The sequence below is a fragment of the Mastomys coucha genome, unplaced genomic scaffold (genome assembly GCF_008632895.1).
Source record: "Mastomys coucha isolate ucsf_1 unplaced genomic scaffold, UCSF_Mcou_1 pScaffold23, whole genome shotgun sequence".
Lineage (NCBI taxonomy): Eukaryota > Metazoa > Chordata > Mammalia > Rodentia > Muridae > Mastomys > Mastomys coucha.
Genome location: NW_022196906.1, coordinates 107,934,896 through 107,954,330, shown reverse-complemented (window position 1 = coordinate 107,954,330; position 19,435 = coordinate 107,934,896). Strand labels below are relative to the sequence as shown.

Here is a 19,435-nt window from a genome sequence, read left to right as displayed (position 1 = left end):
GATGGGTCTTGGAGGGGCTGGGGATGGATGAATGTAATGAAAACAGATTGTACAAGATTCTCAAAGATCTGACTGAAAAGTCGTCACAGGCCGAAACCGAGACGTGGCTGCACAATGTGTTTAAGTCCTAGCCCTGGGGCTGTGATGGTCACTTGAGACCCTTTCTCTCCGGAGCCTCTCACTCTGATAGTGCATGCCTGTGGTTTGCTATGCCTAGCAGGTAACAAGGGTTATTGAATAAATACTGAATGGGCAAAGGTCTTGGTATTTTTTTCCCTCTTAGAAACAGTGATTTCTAGTTATCGCCATGTACATGACTTTTTTTTTTTTTTTTTTTTTTTTTTAAATTCTGGTATAAGAGCTTTTGTTCCAGTGAAGAAAGAATAAAAAAATCCTAAAAGTGGAGAGACCCCGGTGCTGCGGGGGTTCAGCTGTTAGGCTTACGTATGCTTACATGCTGAGACTTCCCAGTCCTAACTGTTCTTTTCCCTTTGGTAACAAAGACTTAGTTTGCAGTTGTCTTGGATTTTGCTTAAACATCATAAAGTCAAGGTAGAGGGGTGGCTCAGGGGTTTGAAGGGCTTTGTACTTTTCTAGGGGACCCAAGTTCAGGTCCCAGCACACATACTGGGTGGCTTACAAGCACCTGAAACTTGGGTTCTCTTCTGGCCTTTGTGGGTACTCACACACATACACATAAGTTAAAATATATATCTTTAAAATTAGCTCAGCTGATCCTCAAGAAAGCATGATAGACACACTGGGGTCAAGGTTCAGACAGCTGAAATGTTAGCTAGGTAGCAGTGTGGGCCAGCCCCGCTTAGGCGCTACGGCTCGTGCACTAGAAAATTCAGTGTTAACAGGTCTCTGCCCAGATGGCGGTGTGTAACTGCATGCCACACGCCTCCATCAATGCACACACAATGCATGCACACTAAAGAGACTGGCTTCCCTTTCAGCAACATTATTTTATCCTCCCAGTGGCTTCCACAGCTGCGGTCCATTCGGCTGGCCGTGAGTGTGGGGAGGGTGTGTCCAAAGCCTTTGAAGGACAGCTAGGCTCTCAGAGTCCTCATGGGGCTGGCCTGGTGGAACATAGTCCTCAGTGCCTCAAAGACGGATTCCCACTGCATTTGGAAACGTGCACTGACAGTTCAGCATGCGCCATGCTCACAGTTCAGCATATACCGTGAACAAGCAGCATGTAAAAGTGACCGTCTCCCATCTTTCTCTGTTTAAGGGCCGAGTGGTGGAAAACATTTCCAAGAGGTGCGGTGGCTTCCTTAGAAAGCTCAGCCTGCGTGGGTGCATCGGCGTTGGAGACTCCTCCTTGAAGTGAGTGACAGTCACAATGACCACTTGGTCACAGCGGCTGATGGTCGACATCAGGAAAAACATGATCTAGACTTCTCTTGAGTCCTTTCTGTGGTAATTTGCATAATGAGAGTCCTGCCTCTGTCCTAGGGACAAATGGTTTCACCTGTCTAGTGGGAGCCCTCTCCTGGCAGCCAGTGGGGCAGTTGCAGAGCACGTGTAGGGTGCCGGGGTGTGCATCAGACCAGGGCTGAGTCTTGTATCTGCTCAGTCTCCTCTGCCCCTTCTCTCCCCACCCCATCTTTCTAGTTTCTTAGAAGACTTTACTCACACACAAAGCAATTCTTTCAAAAATGCCTTAATGGTAAGATAGAATTTTGCTTACTCGCAGTGGGACAGACAGGATTGTCACATTATGTTGCTCTTATTACAGCAGTTGACATGGCCTGTGCAGCTAACTGCACGCCCTCCTCCTAGGTAGCGGTGGTTTGTTGGTGTTGTTTGGTGGTGTCTTAGTCAGGGTTTCTATTCCTGCACAAACATCATGACCAAGAAGCAAGTTGGGGAGGAAAGGGTTTATTGAGCTTACACTTCCACATTGCTGTTGATCACCAGAGGAAGTCAGGACTGGAACTCAAGCAGGTCAGAAAGCAGGAGCTGATGCAGAGGCCATGGAGGGATGTTCCTTACTGGCTTGCTTCTCCTGGCTTGCTCAGCCTGCTCTCTTATAGAACCCAAGACTTCCAACCCTAGGGATGGCACCACCCACAAGGGGCCCTACCCCCTCGATCACTAATTGAGAAAATGCCCCACAGCTGGATCTCATGGAGGCACTTCCCCAACTGAAGCTCCTTTCTCTGTGATAACTCCAGCCTGTGTCAAGTTGGCACACAAAACCAGCCAGTACACTGGGGTAGTGAAGGGTTACAGGTTACAGTCTCATTGAGAGACTTCACGGCAATAGCTTGAGGCAGAACACTGCTTATCGCTTGCTCATCTTCTTTTCTTACACAGTCCAAGCCACCAGCTTAGGGATTGTCATCCATAGTGGCCTGGGCCCTCCTTCATCCATTAGCAGTTAAGATAACGTCCTAGTGCTGGCCACAGGTCAGTCTGGTTGAAGCAGTTCTCCAGCTAAGGTTGGAGTATCGACCTGGTGACGCTAGGTTATATACAGTCGACAGATGAAGCTAACTATGACATCGGGCTTGGTGGGAAGCATTTTACCTGCTGAGCCATCTCTTCAGCCCATGAAAGATTAAAAAACAAACAAAAAAAAAGGGCAGAGCCTCTCTATTATGTAGCTCTGGCTATCCTGGAACTTACTATGGATGGCCTTGAACTCACAGATTCACACTGCACTTGGCCTCCATGAGAATGTTTTTAAGCAGGAATACAGTGCAAGGGAGAGTGGATGCAGGCTGTGCAGTGTGACTGTGGTCAACACCCAGGACCTAGGAGGGCAGATGTAGGCTGTGCAGCGTGACTGTGGTCAACACCCAGGACCTAGGAGGGAAGATGCAGGCTGTGCAGCATGACTGTGGTCAACACCCAGGACCTACCAGATGGAAAATGCCGTAGTGAGACCGTCACTGTGTACAGTGTACATATACTAATAAATTATTTTTTTTAAAGATTTATTTATTTATTATATGTAAGTACAGTGTAGCTGTCTTCAGACACACCAGAAGAGGGCATGAGCTGCCATGTGGTTGCTGGGATTTGAACTCAGGGCCTTTGGAATAGCAGTCAGTGCTCTTAACCGCTGAGCCATCTCACCAGCCCAAAACCTGAATTTTTTTGTTTTTTGTTTTTTCTTTTTTTAAAGATTTATTTATTTATTTGTTTATTTATTTATTATAAGTATACTGTAGCTGTCTTTAGACACACCAGAACTCTTCTGGTCAGATCTCATTATGGATGGTTGTGAGCCACCATGTGGTTGCTGGGAATTGAACTCAGGACCTTTGGAAGAGCAGTCAGTGCTCTTAACCGCTGAGCTATCTCTCCAGCCCTACTAATAAATTAAATACTAGTCTTGGCCATCAGGCTAGTTTTTCTGCCTACAAAGTTTTGTACATCAGTGAAATAGACTTAGTCTAGTTTGGCCAGGAGCAGGATGTGTGCTAATAGGCCTGATGTAGCTAGCTTATAGAACAAGACATAAATCTGACAGTTGTCTCGCTGAAGACACCAAACTAACTGTGAAAATGTGGACTGCTAGTGGGACTATCAAAGGCAATTTCTTTGTATGCTTGTGTTTTGTCTTAGGATCTCATGATGTAGCCCTGGCTGGCCTAGAGCTTGCTTGTTCTATAGATCAGGCTGGCCTGGAGGTCACAGAGATCCTCCTGTCTCTGCCTCCTGAGGGCTGAGGTTAAAGGTGTGAACCACCACTGCCTCATGAGAAATACCTTTCACCATGGGATGGAAACCCTGGTTTACTAGAAAAACACTGCCGAGAGACCAAGAACTGGTTTGTTCTGAATTTGAGACCAAAAATCTATATTGATTATGTAGATATCTGTGCATCAGAGGGAGACTCTGTTTCTGTGTGCCCGTTCCTGCCAGTCAGTGCAATCGCCCTGGGATTTGGTCATCTTGCTGTAAATACCAAAAGTTTGTTCCTTTTCACGGCTGAGCAGCAATCCATCCTACAATGTACAGATGGTGGGCTTACATCCTGGAAACCTGTCTTGGAGGCTGGGGAGATGAATCAGCGGTTAAGAGCACTGGCTGCCCTTTCAGAGTTCCCAGCACCAGCGTCAGGCAGCTCAGAACTTAAACTGTAACTGCAGCACCAGGAGATCCAGTGCCCCCTGCTGGCCTCCATGGGCACCTGCCCTCACGTGCACACATACACACAGGTAAAATAAAGGGAACGTCTTACAACTGTATTTAATCCACCAGCCTCCCTGAACAGCAAAGCTTAGCCTAGCCTTGGGTGTGTTTAGAATACTGTTATTTAACTACAGAGCTGAGCAAACCTGTCCAGCACCAAGCCTGTCTCATAGTGTAGTTGTGAGTTTCTTATATGCTTTATTGAACATCTGCGTCTAAACACAACATGGTCTCTCTGGGGTTTCAGTGTTCATTCTTGTTTTCATGTGGCCAGCCAGGAGCTGTGCCCGCATACCTATATCAAGAGTATCTGACTGCAGGTGTTTGTGTGTCATCCCCCGCTCCTCCCAGCTAGAGTCTGATCACAGGTGCTAGGGAGCTGTGTCACTGAGACAAGCTTAATGTCTAACAAACTTAAGGGAAAGTTTATTTCAGCTCCCAGTTTCAGAAGGATGAGTCTGAGCTGTCTACCCCTGTGCATATTGAGAGTATGTGGCACGGACAATTGTCAATGAATAGGAAGCAGAGAGCAAGACAGGAAAGAGCCAGGGAAAGCTAGCTCCAGGAACCCACTCCCCACAACCAGCTTCCTCATCTGCGTCCCTCTCCTCAAAATCCCAGTGTCTGAGGGTCCTAGTGCTCCACACATGAGCCTGTAGGAGCAGGGCAGATTCAGACTGTCGCACTCCACCATGCCAAGGCAGGGAAACCAAAATTCAAAATGTGATTTCTACTAACTCCTTGCCTTTGTTAGATAATCATTAAAAGTCCGAGTCCAACCTCCTCCCGTCAGTCAAGAGATCTGCAATGGGGGGTCCTGTGCAGTCACTGTCCGCGGGGGATCTGCTGCAGTGGGGGTCCTGTGTAGCCACTGTCAGCTGGGGATCTGCTGCAGTGAGGGTCCTGTGTAGCCACTGTCAGCTGGGGATATGCTGCAGTGGGGTTTCTGAGCAGTCACTGTCAGCTGGGGATCTGCTGCAGTGGGGGTTCTGAGCAGTCACTGTCAGCGGGGGATCTGCTGCAGGTGCTCACTTGATGTTTATGGACAGCAGAGAGCTTTCCAGTTTGCACCATTACAGATAAAGCTGTTGTGAATGTTCATTTGTCCTAGAGTGGAGTAGTTGGGTCATGAAGTGTGTGCTTCCAGATGTTTGCTTGCTTGCACAAGACAGGGTCTCTGTGTAGCTGAACATTGCCCTCAGCTTACCCTGCTCAGCCTCAAGTGCTGGGATTACAGATGCACACCATGCACAGCTTGAACATTTCTTGTTTTGTGGTGCTGGGGATCAAACCCACCTTACACATATTAGGCAAATATTCTACCATCACACACACACACACACACACATACTCACACATACACACACTCTCACACACACACACTCACACTCTCTCTCTTGGTCCTGTGGAAACACAAAAACAGAGCCTCTCGCCCACGTCAATACCAGATCCTGGCATAAATCCCTTCAGGGAACCTCTGCTGCACTGATGACGATCCACAGCAGAAAGGCCATCTACATCCAAGTTTAAAAATTTTTCTTTTGGGGTACGGCCTTGGCCAATTCCCCCTTTTTGTTTTTGTCAGTAAACATATTTGGAGCCCCAACTATAGGGGTAACTGACGTAATCTTTGGAAAGATAACAGGATGCTCTCTAAAGAAGGATTGAGCATCTTGAAAAACTGGGCAGGCGAGCTGGAGCTCTGACCTCACCCTTCGCCAAACCTCTGATTAAAAGAAGAGGCCTGGACCCCCACTGTTGATTGGATTATAGGGGGGAGGTGCTGACAGCACCCAGCCTGGGGGACCCTTTTCAGTCTCTGGCCCCCTTTTCTTCTGCTTCTTTCTAAGGGAGCTTTTCTCTATCCTCTCAATTAGACCTTGTAATTCCTCATCTGTACCAGACTAATCTGTGCCTGAGTTCTCCTTTCCTGATTTCACTGACCGCTCCTCTTTCAGCTGTTCCAGAGCTGTCTGCCCTTCTCCAACTGCCTTACAACACTTCTGATCTCCTAGGCAGCTCTCTTTAAATTGGGCTGACCCCTCTATCTCATACACCTTAGAACTAACAGGTCCAACTATAGACCGAGGATTTGTGCCAAACAATCGAATTGAAACATTTTTTCCCTTAAAGATACAATGTTGGTTCTTTTCTCCCTGCACTCTACACTCCTCCTGGTAAAAGGCCATCCATTTAAGGAACATGGGTGAGGGGAACACAGCCTTGACCATTTGTTCCTAACGAGCTTCCACACAGGTCTTAACAGCTCTTAAAGAGTCAGAAAAATTGAGTTTAACATTAACAGCTCCTGAAGAGCCAGAAAAATTGAATACAAAACGCCCATGTTTACTTTTGTTACTTTTCCTTCTCCTCCTGCCTGTTTCTCCTACTTCTGTCTTCTTCCTCCTGCTCTAATCTTAATGCCTTCTGCCACTCCTGCCTCTCTGGAGCCAGTTACTTAAGCTCCGCCTCCTGGCCCTGGTGCGGAAGTTACTAGGCTCAGCTCTCTACACTTTCCCTTTTCAATGTGCTGCTTAGATAGTCCCTCACCGGGAGCTTTTTTTTGAAGACTCAACTACAGAGCACTTTTCTTGCTCTAAAGGCAGACTCGTCCCTAACTGGGAGCTTTGGTTTGAAGGCTCAACTTACCGAGCGCTTTCCGATTGACCGCCCTGTCCTTTCGAGAGTTCTGGAGTCTCCTAAGGGTCACTTTGACACAAAGCCGCCGTTCTTGTCCACCCAGGGACGCCACTTGTGGCAGGCCTTTGCTGGCTGGCCGCAATGACGACAGAACACTGAGACTACTTCTCTCGACGGTTTACTCAGGAGTTTTCTTTTGTGTTACAGCTCTTTTAGGTTCCTAAGTGTTATTAAGGCTCTCCTAGGTTCCTAAGTGTTACGGCTTTTTTAGGTGTTACGGCTCTTCTAGCACCTCCTACTGCCTCCCAGGCGCCGCAGTTCCTCTTGCCTCCATGGAATGGCGCTTCTTGCTTCTAGGTGCTGCGGCTCTTCTTGCTTCTGTGGAATGGGTGGCGGCCACTGCTCTTCTTCAGTGGAGTCGCCGCTGTTCTTGCTTCGGCGAAGTGGCGTGGAATGGCCGCTGCTCTTGCTTCTGTTGAGTGGTGTGGAATGGCGTGGCTGCCTGGAGAGCGCCCCTTATATACCCAAGTCTGAGCTCTCAAGTCTTCCTGGATTGGTTCCCTGGCAATCGCCTCATTAGCATACACCTGCTTGGGAGGGGCTTGGTAGCATGCACCTGCTCGGGTTTGGCGCATGATTGGTTAGCATACACCCGCTCGGGAGACACCTAATTTGCATGAGCCCGCTTGGGAGGGGCACCTGCATGAGCCTGCTCGGGAGGGGCGCATGCACAGTGGAATCATCTATCGCTGCCGCGTATCTCCCCAATGCTGCCCAGTGAGCTCCTATGCTTTGAATTCATGGACCGTTTGGGGAAGTGTCTGTCAAGTCTTGTGTCCATTTTTTTATTGGTTGTTTTTTATTGATTTTTGGGAATTTTAAATTCATTTTGGATACCAGTGCTTTGCACAGTACCTTTGCAAGGGTGCTCTTCCAGGGTCCTAACTGCCTATCTGAGAGGAAGTTTCTTTGCAGATTTATTTTAGTTTTTAAATTGTTGTGCTTGTGTGTGGGCCTGCACTTATGTGCATCATGTGGGTGCAGTACCTGCAGAGGCCAGAAGAGGGCATTGGGTTCCTCTAGAACTGGAGTTATGGACACTGAGAGCCACCATGTGGATGCTGGGAACTGAACCTGGATCCTCTGGAAGGAGAGCAAGTGCTACCAGCTGCCCAGCCATCTCTCCAGGCCCCGAAGGGAAGTTTTTAATGAAAGGCATTTCACTGAGTTCTTCCTTATGGGGCATAAGCACTTGTGTTCCTGGGGTCACACGCACCCGATCCTGTGCCTGCCGTGTGAAAGTCTACAAAGTTCTTTGTTTTTATTTTATGTGTATGTGTGAATGCTTTCATGAATGCGTACCATGTGTGCCTGGTGCCAGCTGAGGCGAGAGAGGGCGTCAAATCTCCTGGGACTGGAGTTATAAGTTGCCACGTGAGTGCTGAGAAAGCAAGCAGTGTTTTTAACTGCTGGGCCCCTCTACGGCCCACTCCTTAGGAGTTTTGTAATTTTAACTCAGCTCTATTTTGACTTTAAAAACTTCATATGCTTTGGTGTTTTGCCTGCATGTATGTTTGAGCGAGGGTGTCAGATTCTCTAGAACTAGAATTATGGACAGTTGTGAGATGCCATCTGGGTGCTGGGAACTCAGGACCTCTGGATGAGTAGCCGGTGCTCTTAACTGCTGAGCCTTCTCTCCAGGCCCTGTTTTGACTATCTGGGGCAGTTGTTAGTGACAGAGCCCAGGGTCTTACTCATGCCGGACTTTACCACTGAGCCATGCCTCTGATCAGAACTGGCCTTTATATGTAGAATAGGGTACACATTCAGGCTTGGGCTTGCCTATAGACATCCAGTTATTCTTGCGCAATCTGTGTCTTATAGTCAGCCACACACGCTTCAACGGCTAGTGCCATCATATCTTGGAATCAGACAGTTGGTTTCCAACCCTGCTTACAGAGCCACCGTGCCAGCCTCTTCAAGTGTTCAGCTCCTTACAGCTTGCACCAGGCAGTGTGAAAATTGCATACATGTTTTGTCATACTTAGTTCTAAATATTTTTTCAAAAAAAATTATTTTAAATTATATGTCCATGTTTATCTGTTGGGGTGGGGTGGGGTATATTATATATTTGAGGGCAATGCCCAAGGAGTCCAGAAGAGGGCATCTGATCCCCTGGAGTTGGAGTTACGGGTGATTGTAAGCCACCTAATATGGGTGCTGGGAACTGAACTCAGGTCCTTTGCAAGAGCAGTATGTGCTATTAGCTGCTCTTATCACTCCAGCCCCTACCTGTGAATACTCGGAAGTGCCGTTGGAGTTGTTTGCTTTACTGCAGTCTCCAACAACATTCACTAATAGAAAACAGACTTATAGAAAATGGGTTCACTTTTATACATTGATTTCCCCCTACAGTGCTGGAGATGGAATGGCATACATGCCACATATGTGGATTATAACTGAGCTGTGTCACAGACTAGCTCATGTGTGTGTGTGTATGTGTGTGTACACGTGTTAGTGCACATCATCCCCAGAGCCTTGTACATATCAGGCACACCCTGTGCCACTCAGCATACCCCCTGCCCTCTGCTCTTTGCTTTATTTTGGAGTGTTCCCCATGAGCCTTCCAGATGCACTGATCTTCCCGCCGTAGCTAGTCTGTGGTCAGCCTGTCCAGTACATGCCTTCTTCTCAAATGAACAAAAACCTTCTTGTGTCTCCATAAAATACCTCCTCTCTGTGCTGCAGCTGCGCAGCATTCCGTGCGACTCAACGGTAACCTTCAGCACCCTTGCCCCATCCTTGCTGTGTCCGGTTTGAGTGGACTTTGATTGGACAGTTGTGTCCTTTACAGAGTTATCCTCCTCTGTGCTGCTGGGTGGGGGCAGACATCACGAGCCTTCATTGGTTTGACTGTTCTTTTAGGGACCATGTCTTTTGTTAGGCTTGGGGCTGTGTAGCTCGAGGGAGAATGCTCTTATAGTACGTGGGGAGCCCATGATCCCCAGCAACACAAAAATCAGACTCATGAGGTTGGGCAGAGCAGCCTTTCATTTAGGATTCTTCTGTGTTCCCGAATCTAGAGACTTCTCACCTAGAGATGACCCAACCCTAGAAACAGTGACGTAGTTTTAAGTTTTTGCGGGTAGAAGTAGCCAGTGTGCCCCACTAAAGGACCTTGGTGATCTTCTGGTGTCATGCTTCTAGCCAATTTGATTCCGCTTGCCCCTGTTGGGCTTCATGGACTACCCCAGGGATCCACTTTGGTTCCCCATCCCTACACATCAGCAGGGCAGAATGAGCAGATGCATGCAGTTTGTGGCCAGGTTCTGGAGGCGGTAGATATGTCATGGAACAGCCAGGACCGGTGAGACCTGCTGAAGTATCTCAGGACCATGAGGTCGCCTGAGCGCGTCCTGGCAGGGAGTGGACCATGAGGTCGCCTGAGCGCATCCTGACGATGAGGTCGCCTGAGTGCGTCCTGGCAGGGAGTGGCAGTAGCGTGCAGCTTTCGGCTTCTGGCCCTGCTGTCATCCACAGTAAGGCAGCTGTTCTTCACAACTTGGCGTTCTTGCTGGTAAATGATGGCTCTCAATGCTAACAAGACTGGCAGTGGTTAGTCTCCAGAGCACAGCACAGGGAAGATCTTTCCTTGCTGCAAGTGGACTTTTCCAGTAGAAAAACGTCAGGCCTCCCATCTCAGATGATCCGCAAGGTGGGTCTGGAGGACGGTCAGCCGATAGGTAGCTTGGGTCTTTATGCTAGCGGTAGGCGGCGTCTGAGAGTGTCCAAGGTAACTGAGCCCTGTATCTGCTAAGGACTCTGGCCTCTGCTGAGCTGAGTTAAAGAGTTTGAAAGCAGTTTGAAGTGGATGGTTGTGCTGCCCTCTGGTGGCCACCTTGCAGCTCGCAGTCACCAGAGCACCGTAGCCACTGGTCCTTTGCTTTACCGCTTTTTTGCTACTTTGAGGAAAAACAACTTTCTTTTTTCTTCTCATTTTAGGACTTTTGCACAGAACTGCCGAAACATTGAACATTTAAACCTCAATGGCTGCACAAAAATCACTGACAGGTAGGAGTAAGGATGGGTCTAGGGAGAGAGTGGCCACAAGAGACAGGCGAGAAACAAGGTTGCCTGCCTCTTTTCAGCACGTGTTACAGCCTTAGCAGATTCTGTTCCAAGCTGAAACACCTGGATCTTACGTCCTGCGTGTCTGTCACCAACAACTCCTTAAAGGGCATCAGGTGAGAGCGCTTGGCATTTGGGGAGGGGAGGGTAAAAAAAAAAGTATGGGCCGAGGAGGTGGCTCAGCCTGTCGGGCAGTACAGACTTAGAGTATCCAGAATCCATGTTAAGAGCCGGGACTGGTGGCCCCTGCCTGTGTCCTCAGTGCTGGGGAGGAGACCTGGGGCTCACTAGCCAGCCAGCCTCACTGAACTGGGGAGCTCTAGTCAGGTTCAGTGAGAGACCTAGTGTGATAAGGGGGGACAGAATGCAAGGAAAGGGACGAGAGTCATGAAAGAGGATATAAAGCCAGGGGCTGGGGAGAGAGCTTAGCACTTAGGAGCACATACCGCTCTAACAGAGGAACCAAGTTCCCGGCACCCATGTTGGACAGCTAACAGTTGCCTCTAGATTTAGGGCTATGAAGCCCTTTTCTGGCCACTGTGGGCCACTGCAAATAACCACACACACACACACACACACACACACACACACACACACACACACACAAACACACACACACACACAATTTGAAATTTAAAAGAGATTTTAAAAGCTAATTGTTTTCTATTTTCTATTTAAAAAAAAGATTTATTTATTTTTATGTGCATTAGTGTTTTGCCTGTGTGTATGTCGGTATGAGGATGTCAGATCCTCTGGAACAGGAATTACAGACAGATGTGAGCCGCCATGTGGTTGCTGGGAATTGAACTCAGGATCTCCAGAAGAGTAGCCAGTGCTCTTAACCACTGAGCCATCTCTCAAGCCCTGTTTTTGATTTTCAATACTACCATTTTCTTTTTGTGGTTGGTAAGTACATACAATTGTAATTAATAGTGAAAGTGTGAAATCCTGAGCAAAACTTGTGGCTTTGGACGGCCCTTTAACTGCACAGGCGCTCACTGAGATGTGCAGAATTTAAGGCTAGGCTAGTGTTTGTTTGCTCCGCTGCCGTAATCTAATTATGTCATGTTTTTTGTTTGTGAGCTCATTACAATCAACTGATTTTTTAAAAATTAATAACAAAAGGTGGCAATTAATTGAGGAGAATTCCTCGAAGTCAACCTCTGGCCATACAGAACATGTACCCACACATATGTGCACTTACACAGAGACACCCCCCCAACCCAACCCTAGTATAGCCAGCGCCTTGGGCTGAGGCATTCCCGGTGACTCCAGTGGGTGAGGAGGAGGTTGTTTAGCCAGGCCCTGGGCTAGTCTCCTTCTAGGTTGGCTGGCTGTGGTGTACTGAGCTTAGCACCTTCTGCAGGAAGCTGGCTGTGGTGTACTGAGCTCAGCACCTTCTGCAGGAGGCTGGCTGTGGTGTACTGAGCTCAGCACCTTCTGCAGGAGGCTGGCTGTGGTGTACTGAGCTCAGCACCTTCTGCAGGAGGCTGCACAGGGTGGTGGTGTTCTTTGTTCTCTCAGCGAGGGCTGCCGGAACCTGGAATATCTGAACCTCTCCTGGTGTGACCAGATCACAAAGGAAGGCATTGAGGCGCTGGTGCGGGGGTGCCAGGGCCTGAAAGCCCTGCTCCTGAGGGGTTGTACACAGGTACAGAGGTCATACATCTGGTCAGTCTGTTTTCCTTGCTGTGGTGGCCATCTTGGTGTCTGACCCGTTCTCTCACCTGGATTCTGTTCTTCTTTCATTTCCTCCATCCACTCAGTTAGAAGACGAAGCTCTGAAACACATTCAGAACCACTGCCATGAGCTCGTGAGCCTCAACCTGCAGTCTTGCTCAGTAAGTATGGATCGCAGCATCGGTGCGTGGCCCCACTGCCCGCCGCGCCTGTGCTCAGCCCCGTTGTCAGGCTGCATATGCCCAAAGTGGCTGGCCTCTGGCCACATCGCCTTGCCCTGACTCCTCATCCTTTATCCTCATTGGAGCTGTGACTCTCTGTAAGGTGAGGGAACAATAATAAAGCAGCATGTTCGGCACAAGGGTATTGGCACCGCCCAGGAATTCTATAAATCAGCGTTGTTAATTTCTATACCTGCATTCATGTGTGTGTGTGTGTGTGTGTGTGTGTGTGTATAAAAATATATATACACACATATATAAAAAACATATATATCATACATATATATGAGAGACAGATGGACAAGGTCTCACTGCATAGCCCAGGCTAGCCTGAAATGCAGTTATCATGCTTCTGAGAGCATACTGAAAGCTGGGATTACAGGTGTGGGTCAATATGCCTCTGGCTCTTAAAAAAAAAAATCAGGAATGCTGTTACTAATCACATAGCTGTTAGATCTCAATGTCATTTCTTTTTAACACATTGGAGCACATGGCTTCTCTGGTCCCCCGGTGAGAATGATAGCCCCAGGCTGGGAAGATAGCCCCGTTGGTTAAGTGCTGGCTTTGCAAACACAAGGACTTGAGCTTGATCCACAAGAGCCCATGTCAAACACTGAGCACTGGGCAAGCAGACACGGGATTCCTCCATTGCACTGGCCGGCCAGCCTACCTGGTGCGTCTGAGCCAACAGCTGAATGTGTCTCAAGAAAGGTGGCCAAAACCTGAAGAATGACACTTGAGGTTGTACATACACACACACACATGCACACATACACACGCACATTTACACATGCACACACATACACATGCAGACACACGTGTGTATTCACACACACATGCATACACACACATACACACATGCACATACACACAAGCAGCAATGCTGTAAACACAGGGCATGTGCAAGAGAAAGCCAGCACTCCCCTCCAGGCCTCAGCCTTCCTCACTGCTGCTGTGTGGCTGTGCAGGTTCGTGGGCTGCATGGCCCAAGGGGAACCTCGATGTCTGGGAAGCCCAAGAGAAAGCCATTGCACTCAGCTTTCACAAGTGAATCGGGGGCTTCAGAGTGCGTGATGGTGGGAGGGAGAGCGGCGCCTTCAGAGCTGGCTTCACAGACCTGCCTGGACTGTCCAAAGGACAGACTTTGTGCCACATGGGATTAAACTACCAGGAAGCTGCCTGTGTCTGCTGAGCTAGAATGTGGAGAGTATTCTGGGTCTTCACAGCCTGATGAAATAGAACTCCAAGGAGTTTGTCAGTACCTGCTTTTCCTTTTCTCTAAATGACATGTTATAAATGCGCATGTAAACACAATATGATTTCTATGATGAGCCTAGTCGCATACCAATGTGTCATTTAACTAGGCACTCTCAGGAGTAGCCTAGTGTTTTCCATGAGTTTATGCACTGCTCCTAGAATAGTCTCTTCTGATGGCGCTCCAGGTAGAATCTTGGCCTTCTATTGCTAATACTAGAATATTCTACAGCTGTGCAGAATCTCCTCCTGCTTGCTTGTTTAGTAGTGCTGGGATTGAGAGAGCCTCGTGCACGTCAGGCAGGCACCTACCAGCTTGGTGGTCACCCAGGCTTGCTGATTCATTATTTGTTACTTTGATTTTGGACAGGTCTGTTGGTTTGAGACAGGGTCTCACCACATAGCCTTGGCTGGTCTGGAACTTGCTACCTAGACCAGGCACACTCCAGACTCCACCTGCCTCTGCTTCCCATGTGCTGGGATCAAAGGCGTGTGCTTGGCTAGTTTTGTTTTGAGGTAGGGTTTCACTTATGAAGTCCAGGATAGGCTAGGACTTAAAATCCTCCTGCCTCAGCCTTCGAAGAGCCAGGACTACAGGAGAGTGCTGCCACATGCATCCTGCTTGTGTTTTGGGTTGGTGTCAGGGTGAAGTGCTCGTAGGCAGCAGAGAGCCAGGTAGACCGCACGAGGCTCACTCCCGCGGGCTCCATGTCAGCACTGGCCCCTGATCCCTGTGCTCTTCTCCCCAGCGCATCACTGATGATGGTGTGGTGCAGATCTGCAGGGGCTGCCACCGGCTACAGGCTCTGTGCCTCTCGGGCTGTAGCAATCTCACGGATGCGTCTCTCACAGCCTTGGGCCTGAACTGCCCCAGACTACAGTGCGTATGGCCGCGGGGGGAGGGGTTTGCCAGCTCTCAGGGCGGTGGGGCCAGGAGGTGTTGGGTGGGCTGACGTGTGACATCACCTATGATCACCAGGGGCGGATGGGTGTGCAGCACAGCCGACTCCCACGTAGTTTCTTGGTCTGTTTCCTGTGTTTGTTCATATTTACCTCATGCTGTTACGCTTAGGCTTTGGCCATCGGAGTGGTCCGGTGGTGCGTAGACTAGTTGAATGTCTCTGCTAACCCTGTCCCTGGATGGGTAAACTCAGGGAAGGTCTCACAGCTGCTTGCCTGCCATCCTCCTAAATAGAGGAAGAGAGGTTGGTTCCCAAGGTAGGGCACTACTGCCCGCAGCCCAAACACTAGCTCTGCACCCACAGGAGCCTGGTGCAGAGGAGCCAGCTCCCTGTAGCCCCCCGCTGCCCCCCCTATTTAACTAAACACATCTGCGGGAGTGGACACCCCCTTTCAGCAGAAACTGAGGCCCACAGTAAGGTCAGTTTGTCCTGCGTCCCCTGATGGAGAGATGATGAGATAATGAGGGAAGCAGGAATCTGAACCTGTAGATTCTCCTTCAGAACCAACAGTCTTGACCCAGACTACACAAAGAGGCAGTAGAGAACATTCTGGTTTTACACTGAATTCTAATGAGAATTAACTCCTGTTTTTCGTTGCCTACACTTTTAGAGTTTCCTAGAGGATAACTAGGGTGGAGTACTTGTCAGCATGCCTGGGGCAAGTTCAGTTCCCAGCACCACAAGATAAACATCCTGGATCTCCAGATGAGTTTGTTAGGAAAAGTCCATTTTAATTGTGTTCTAAAACAACAGTGGTCTCAACAGGCGGGCTCCTGGTGATGAGTCCTTAGGACACTGCTCCATTCCTTTGAGCCTGGTACCACTCACCTGTCTCAAGAGGCCCTGTTTGCAAGACTCAGAAGGACAAGACCAGGAAGTGGCTCAGTGTGCCAGAGCAGAGCAGACCCGAGAGTGTGCCACATGCAGTGTTTCTGTTGCTAACGAGGCGCTGTGTGTTTTCTCCCCCTTGGCAGAGTTTTGGAGGCTGCCCGATGCTCCCATCTGACCGATGCAGGCTTCACGCTACTAGCTCGGGTAAGCCATCAAGTTTGAGAGAAACCGTGCTGTAGTTCAGTGACTCAGGGTAGCTTGGGGGAATGCAAAGAAACCAACACCTAGCTTCAGAAGAGATGGCCATGATGACCCTCGCACTCTTTTCAGCTGGCCAGGACTCTGCAGAGATCCTGGCAGGTGTATCCGACTTCTCTTTCGACATAACACTGGCATTTATAAAGTTCACACTTAAGAACTGTGCAATTGAGTTACCAAGAAATGTTGGGCCACATTCATAGTTATCATCGAGTACACACTGCCTACAAGCTGGATGCCTTCCTAGAGTCCAGGCCCCGCTGTCCCTACTTGTCAGCGAGGCTGCGCTGCTTCCCTGGCTAGGGCTGCGCTCTCCCATCTTCCTGACCACCTGTGGTGCCTCTGCACACTCAGGTCCCCTCCTCCAGTGGAGTCTGATCTATGGTGAAGGACCACTCAAGAGGCTGGTGCTGAGAGGACTGGGTGGCCATGCCCATTGTTCAAACGAACCTTTGCTCAGCCAGCAGCCTCTCTGAATGGCTGGTTTGGGATGGTCACAGGAACAGGGGCCCCCTGCTCAGTGGAACGGGTGGGCTACAGGGCTGCCCTTTGTGTGCCCACATAGCAGAGCGCCTTGTGGACTCTTTCAGAATTGCCACGAACTGGAGAAGATGGACCTAGAAGAATGTGTCCTGGTGAGTGGCCTCCTGGCAGCCTGAGGGCTGCTGTCCCTGCTAGGAGCCTGGCATTGTAGCAAACAGGGGTTAGCACTACTACCCAGCACGGTGGTGGGGATTGCCACCCTCCTCCCCAGGCCATTTGTAATGGGATCTGCAAGTGCTTGGCTGCTCCACATGCAGGAGCATGCCGTCCATTCCCAAGCACAAGCAGGATTTCCTTCTATTTTACACAAAGCTTGTGAGAGGAATGAGCATACATGCTGGGTGACAGGGTGACTACCGGAAGCTGTTCTGGGGAACTCCCCAATCACAGCTTATATGTCCCTTCCTGTCCCTAGGCTCCCTCAGGCACCAGAAGCCAAACAGCACTGTGCCTCCCTAGGCGTTGACAGTGTGACCCCAGTGTGCTTGAATGAGGTTTTGCTTTTCCGTCTGTTCCCTCGGAGCCCCACGCTCAGGAGAGTCCAGGACTGGGTATGAAGTCCTGGTGCAGAGGCCACACTGACTGACTGTGTCTCTCCCCAGATCACCGACAGCACTCTCATCCAGCTCTCTACCCACTGTCCCAAGCTGCAAGCCCTGGTGAGTCTGAGCTCCTGGTCTGAGGAATGAGCGGAGCCCCCCCCAACCCCCAGCAGATGCCATGGGGTCCATTTTGTGTAAAGCCACTATAACACTATATCACTCTTGCTCTCAGACCTTCTTGCTGGGCTAGCCTGGGCTGTGGGGCATTTGAACATGACTTCTGTTGTAAGGGGGGAGAGAAGCTGACAGGAACTCACAACCCCATCGGTTCACATAACCTCACGTTCACCTTTTCAGGGAGATGAACGCTCCAAGTAAAGTCTCATTACCTAGGAGCAAAGACTGAGGCTGCCCTGATGCTCTTGCCGCTCATGTTCATTGAGCCCTAGGGGGAAGCGTTCTAGGCCTCTGCACGGGGTAGGGGTCCTGTAAGGACGGGACCCAGAGCCTTTCTTGGCGTTTCTGAGCAGCAGGAGACTGCTCTCAATGCAGTTCCGTTTTTATACAGGCTGCTTTTAGAAATGGGAGTTAGAGTAAAGCTAAACTATGACACCACAGTGAGCCAGGTTGTGTGAGGTGCACAGCTGTGATCTTGGCTCCTGGGAAGCTGCCACCAAAGACTTCAGGTGTGAGCCCAGCCTGGCTGGCATGTGGAGACCATTTTTTTTCTTTTTCTTTTCTTTTTTTTTTTTTTTTTGAGACAGGGTGTCTTAGTCAGGGTTTCTATTCCTGCACGAACATCATGACCAAGAAGCACGTTGGGGAGGAAAGGGTTTATTCAGCTTACATTTCCACATTGCTGTTGATCACCAAAGGAAGTCAGGACTGGAACTCAAGCAGGTCAGGAAGCAGGAACTGATACACAGACCATGGAGAGATAGATGTTCCTTACTGGCTTGCTTCCCCTGGCTTGCTCAGCCTGCTCTCTTATAGAACCTAAGACTTCCAGCTCAGGGATGGCACCACCCACAAGGGGCCCCACCCCCTTGATCACTAATTGAGAAAATGCCCCACAGCTGGATCTCATGGAGGCATTTCCCCAACTGAAGATCCCTTCTCTGTGATAACTCCAGCCTGTGTCAAGTTGACACAAAACCAGCCAGTACATAGGGTTTCTCTGGCTGTCCTGGAACTCACTCTGTAGACCAGGCTGGTCTCGAACTCAGAAATCTGCCTGCCTCTGCCTTCCAAGTGGTGGGATTAAAGGTGTGCACCACCACTGCCTGGCTAGAGACCATATTTCAAAGAACAAGATCAAAAAAACCAAAGAGCCCAAAGTGAAAACCACCAAAGATGATTAACAGAAAGCATCAGGCCTGCAGTGAGAGTGCAACTCAGGGCTGAGGAGAAGAGAGGCTGAAGAGAAACCCCACAGGCTGCAGACTCCATTCACTCAGTGTCCTGAAGGCTCCCCTCGCTGGGATCGTGGACATCAGCAACCTCACCCTGGCTCAGGCACTTGAATCTTTGTGTAAGGCTTGGGCGAGCAGCAAATGCTAAACACCCCATCAGCCCTTTACCAGCCCTGTCAACCGAGGGCAATCCAGGTGCGGGCTTTATGTGACATGCATTTGCAGCACAGTAGGTCCCACGTTGACAAGACAAGCCAGCTCAGTGATTGACAAACTGGCAGTGAGTGACTCCTGGCAGACCCCCAGCAGCCCAGTAGGGCAGAGAAAAGGCAGAATGAGTAGAAAAAACGAGTTTCCCTTCTCTGCTGGAAGTACCTTCCTTAGCTAACCAGCTTGGCTGATACACACTTTTGATCCTAGCACTCGGGGGCAATGGTAGTCGGGCCTGGCCTACATAGAGTTCCAAACTACATAGAGACCCCACCTTTTTAAAAAATCTTCCTTGCGGTGGTGGCGCACGCCTTTAATCCCAGCACTTGGGAGGCAGAGGCAGGTGGATTTCTGAGTTCAAGGCCAGCCTGGTCTATAGAGTGAGTTCCAGGACAGCCAGGGTTACACAGAGAAACCCTGTCTTAAAAAACAAACAAACAAACAAAAACAACAACAACAACAAAAAACCCCAACCAACCAAAAACAAAAGCAAAGACAAACCATCTACTTAAATATTAAGAAGGCCAAGACAATGCCGGGCGGTGGTGGTGCACGCCTTTAATCCCAGCACTTGGGAGGCAGAGGCAGGCGGATTTCTG

General features: G+C 49.5%; 1 protein-coding gene across 1 annotated transcript in view; it reads left to right on the top strand.

Annotated features, from left to right (window-relative positions):
* Fbxl2 (F-box and leucine rich repeat protein 2) overlaps positions 1-19,435 on the top strand; it is a 53,762-nt gene that overhangs the window by 28,364 nt on the left and 5,963 nt on the right. Inside the window, exons 5-13 of the mRNA XM_031345992.1 lie at positions 1,241-1,335; positions 10,798-10,866; positions 10,944-11,039; positions 12,448-12,574; positions 12,690-12,764; positions 14,828-14,958; positions 16,015-16,075; positions 16,720-16,764; positions 17,275-17,331. Coding sequence (XP_031201852.1) covers positions 1,241-1,335; positions 10,798-10,866; positions 10,944-11,039; positions 12,448-12,574; positions 12,690-12,764; positions 14,828-14,958; positions 16,015-16,075; positions 16,720-16,764; positions 17,275-17,331 — 756 coding nt within the window. The remainder of the gene's footprint in view (positions 1-1,240; positions 1,336-10,797; positions 10,867-10,943; positions 11,040-12,447; positions 12,575-12,689; positions 12,765-14,827; positions 14,959-16,014; positions 16,076-16,719; positions 16,765-17,274; positions 17,332-19,435) is intronic.